Source organism: Tupaia chinensis, unplaced genomic scaffold (genome assembly GCF_000334495.1).
Source record: "Tupaia chinensis unplaced genomic scaffold, TupChi_1.0 Scaffold000545_1, whole genome shotgun sequence".
In the NCBI taxonomy this organism is placed as follows: domain Eukaryota; kingdom Metazoa; phylum Chordata; class Mammalia; order Scandentia; family Tupaiidae; genus Tupaia; species Tupaia belangeri.
The window spans coordinates 143,502-145,998 of NW_006160057.1; the positions used below are offsets into that span (position 1 = coordinate 143,502).

The window sequence follows — 2,497 nt, forward strand, 5'->3', positions numbered from 1 at the left end:
GAAAGAGAGAGAGAGAGAGAGGGAGGGGCATCCTCCACCAGGCTTGGTCACGCTGTGATTCCCCTTCCTCCAGACTTCTGGTATGCCAAGATCCTGGGAACACGTATGGGAACACACAAACTAGAATGTTTTCAAACCAACCGCTGGGGACCTGAACCTGGTTCTGGGTCTGCATATGGCTTCCAGCTCTAACCCTGCATGCTGTTATGGTTCTGGGTCTGCATATGGCTTCCAGCTCTTGCCCTGCATGCTGTGACTGTACCACAGAAGCTGGACTATATGGTCGATTACATTTTTAAGTTATATTTTGACAAAGGGCACGTATACTCACAGGAAAGAGACAGACAGACAGAGAGACAGAAGCATTCCCCATGGGTGAAGGTCATGCCTCAATTCCTTTTCCTCCATCTTCTTCCTGTTGGGATTTTGGGGATGTGCACACGTATGTGACTGGTGTTTTTTTCAAGCTGTTGGGTCTAGAATTTGAACCTCATGGTTAGCCATGTGGGATCCAGCCACTGTAACCATCCACCTTGACCTGGCACCACTTACTTTTTTTTTATTAATGAATTTAAGTAACTTATGGAAGAATTAAAATCATCAAACTTACTTTAGGGAGTAACATTCTTCCTGGTTAGTGTACCGTCATTTCTTTAACTCCTCAGAACAGCGGATTGACAAGTAACAATGCCAAACAGAGTTCTGTGCTGCTGCTGGAACAGATTTCTTCTCTATGTGGAAAGGTATAGAAGTTCTTTGTTTTCATACTTAACACTTAGTGATGTGTTAAAAGCAAATATAGTTTGTTAACCTGTTTTTGCTTGATGTCTTTGATTCTTTAATATATCATGATTCTGGTCCTACTGTGTGATAGGGTATTTTGGAGTTTTCATATTAACTCTAAAGTATTCTATAGTCATAATGTTATGTTTTGGTTTTAGAAGTGGTTTTCAGAAATGAACTTTATGACTAGTAATTACTTTAAAGATATAAATTTTATGTTAGTGTTGTCAACATCTGATTTCAATTTTGTGACAAGACATTCATATGCCTGCATTTTCTTTTACATGTAGAACGAGGTAGAAAACTTGACAGAATCACTTGTGAAATTTTATGTTTTTCTAGTTTAATTCTGATGGTATCTAGGAGACTTGTAGCTATTTTAATAGTTATTTTATATATGTACATACACACATGTGTTACGTATGTGTACTTAAAAATATATGTATGCATAATAACATGATAAAACTGATACTTTTTAAACTTTCTTAAACTATAATATCAAGAATTTTAAAGAGCTTTTGGGACCAGCAGTTAGCGTAATGGCTATATCGCTGGACTCCCATGTAGTTGACCAGGAAACGCGTCCCGGACACGGTGGCTTAAACTCACGCCAGGCACGTGTGCATGTGTGCCCAAGATGGTGAGAGGAGAATGGAGGAGAAGGGATTGCAGCGTGGCCATCCCCCATGGGGGTGATTTCTTGCTTTCTGTCTCTTTGTCTCTCTCTTTCTGGTGAGCGCATGTGCTCTATAGAAAAACCTCTCCAAAAAAAAAAAATAATAGTAATTCTTGTGCTTTAAAACTTATTCAACACTTTTTTTGTTTTGCTTTGTTTTGTTTTGTTTTGTTTCTCCTTACCTTTTATCAGATACATGTTCTAGGTATTGGATATAATATGATAGACAAAGCCCTTTCTCAGGAAATTTTCATGACATTTAAATTCTCATGATTATGTGATCCTTAGTCAACTGTAAGCTTAAAAAGTTACCTACTTATTCTTTAATACGTGATAGCCCAAGAATATAAATGAAAGCTTCGGGTGAACTGGTGGTTGAGGTGGCTGGATCCATAAGGCTGACTGTGCAGTTCGAGTCCCAGACCCTGTGGCCTGAAGACACCACATGGGTGCGTGTGTGTGCATGCCCCAAATCTTGAGAGAATGGAGAAGGAATGGTGGTGTGACCGTTCCTCTCGTGGGGTGCTTTCTCATTATCCCTCTCTCTTTTTATTTGTCTCTGAGTGTGTTAATAATTAAGTTAACATAGGAAAAGACAAGGTAGGATTGGTAAGGAGTCATGCTGTCTGCTGATTTTATTATGGACAGGATTTTTTTTTTTTTCAGAGATGAATTTGCAAAACTAGAAAGATGATTTCAATAGTAACTGCTTGTTTTAGAGGACCTACTAAAATTGATTTAGAGTTTTGAAACTCAGCTTTGAAATGCATTTTGGCCTTAAATTCTAGAGATAGAACAATAGATCAAGACTCTCAAGTTATGTAATGATAGGTGAGTGGGTGAGAAATTTTCAGGATATAAACTTGTATGAATAGAGTATAAAGAGATGGCAGATTTATTGTATAGGGGATACTGGTTTGTGAGATTCAGGAATATTTATTTTCATATTTGCAACAAAACGTTAATTGAAATCACACTGTCTCAAACTATGGCCACTTCTTTACTTTTTTTTTTTTTTTTTTTTTTTTTTAGACTTTT

At 37.6% G+C, this 2,497-nt stretch overlaps 1 protein-coding gene across 2 annotated transcripts in view; it reads left to right on the top strand.

Moving 5' to 3' along the window:
• MTBP (MDM2 binding protein) overlaps positions 1 to 2,497 on the top strand; it is an 81,887-nt gene that overhangs the window by 15,401 nt on the left and 63,989 nt on the right. For both annotated transcript variants that reach the window (XM_006157520.3, XM_027775326.1), the window contains exon 10: positions 671 to 743. In XM_006157520.3, coding sequence (XP_006157582.2) covers positions 671 to 743 — 73 coding nt within the window. The remainder of the gene's footprint in view (positions 1 to 670; positions 744 to 2,497) is intronic.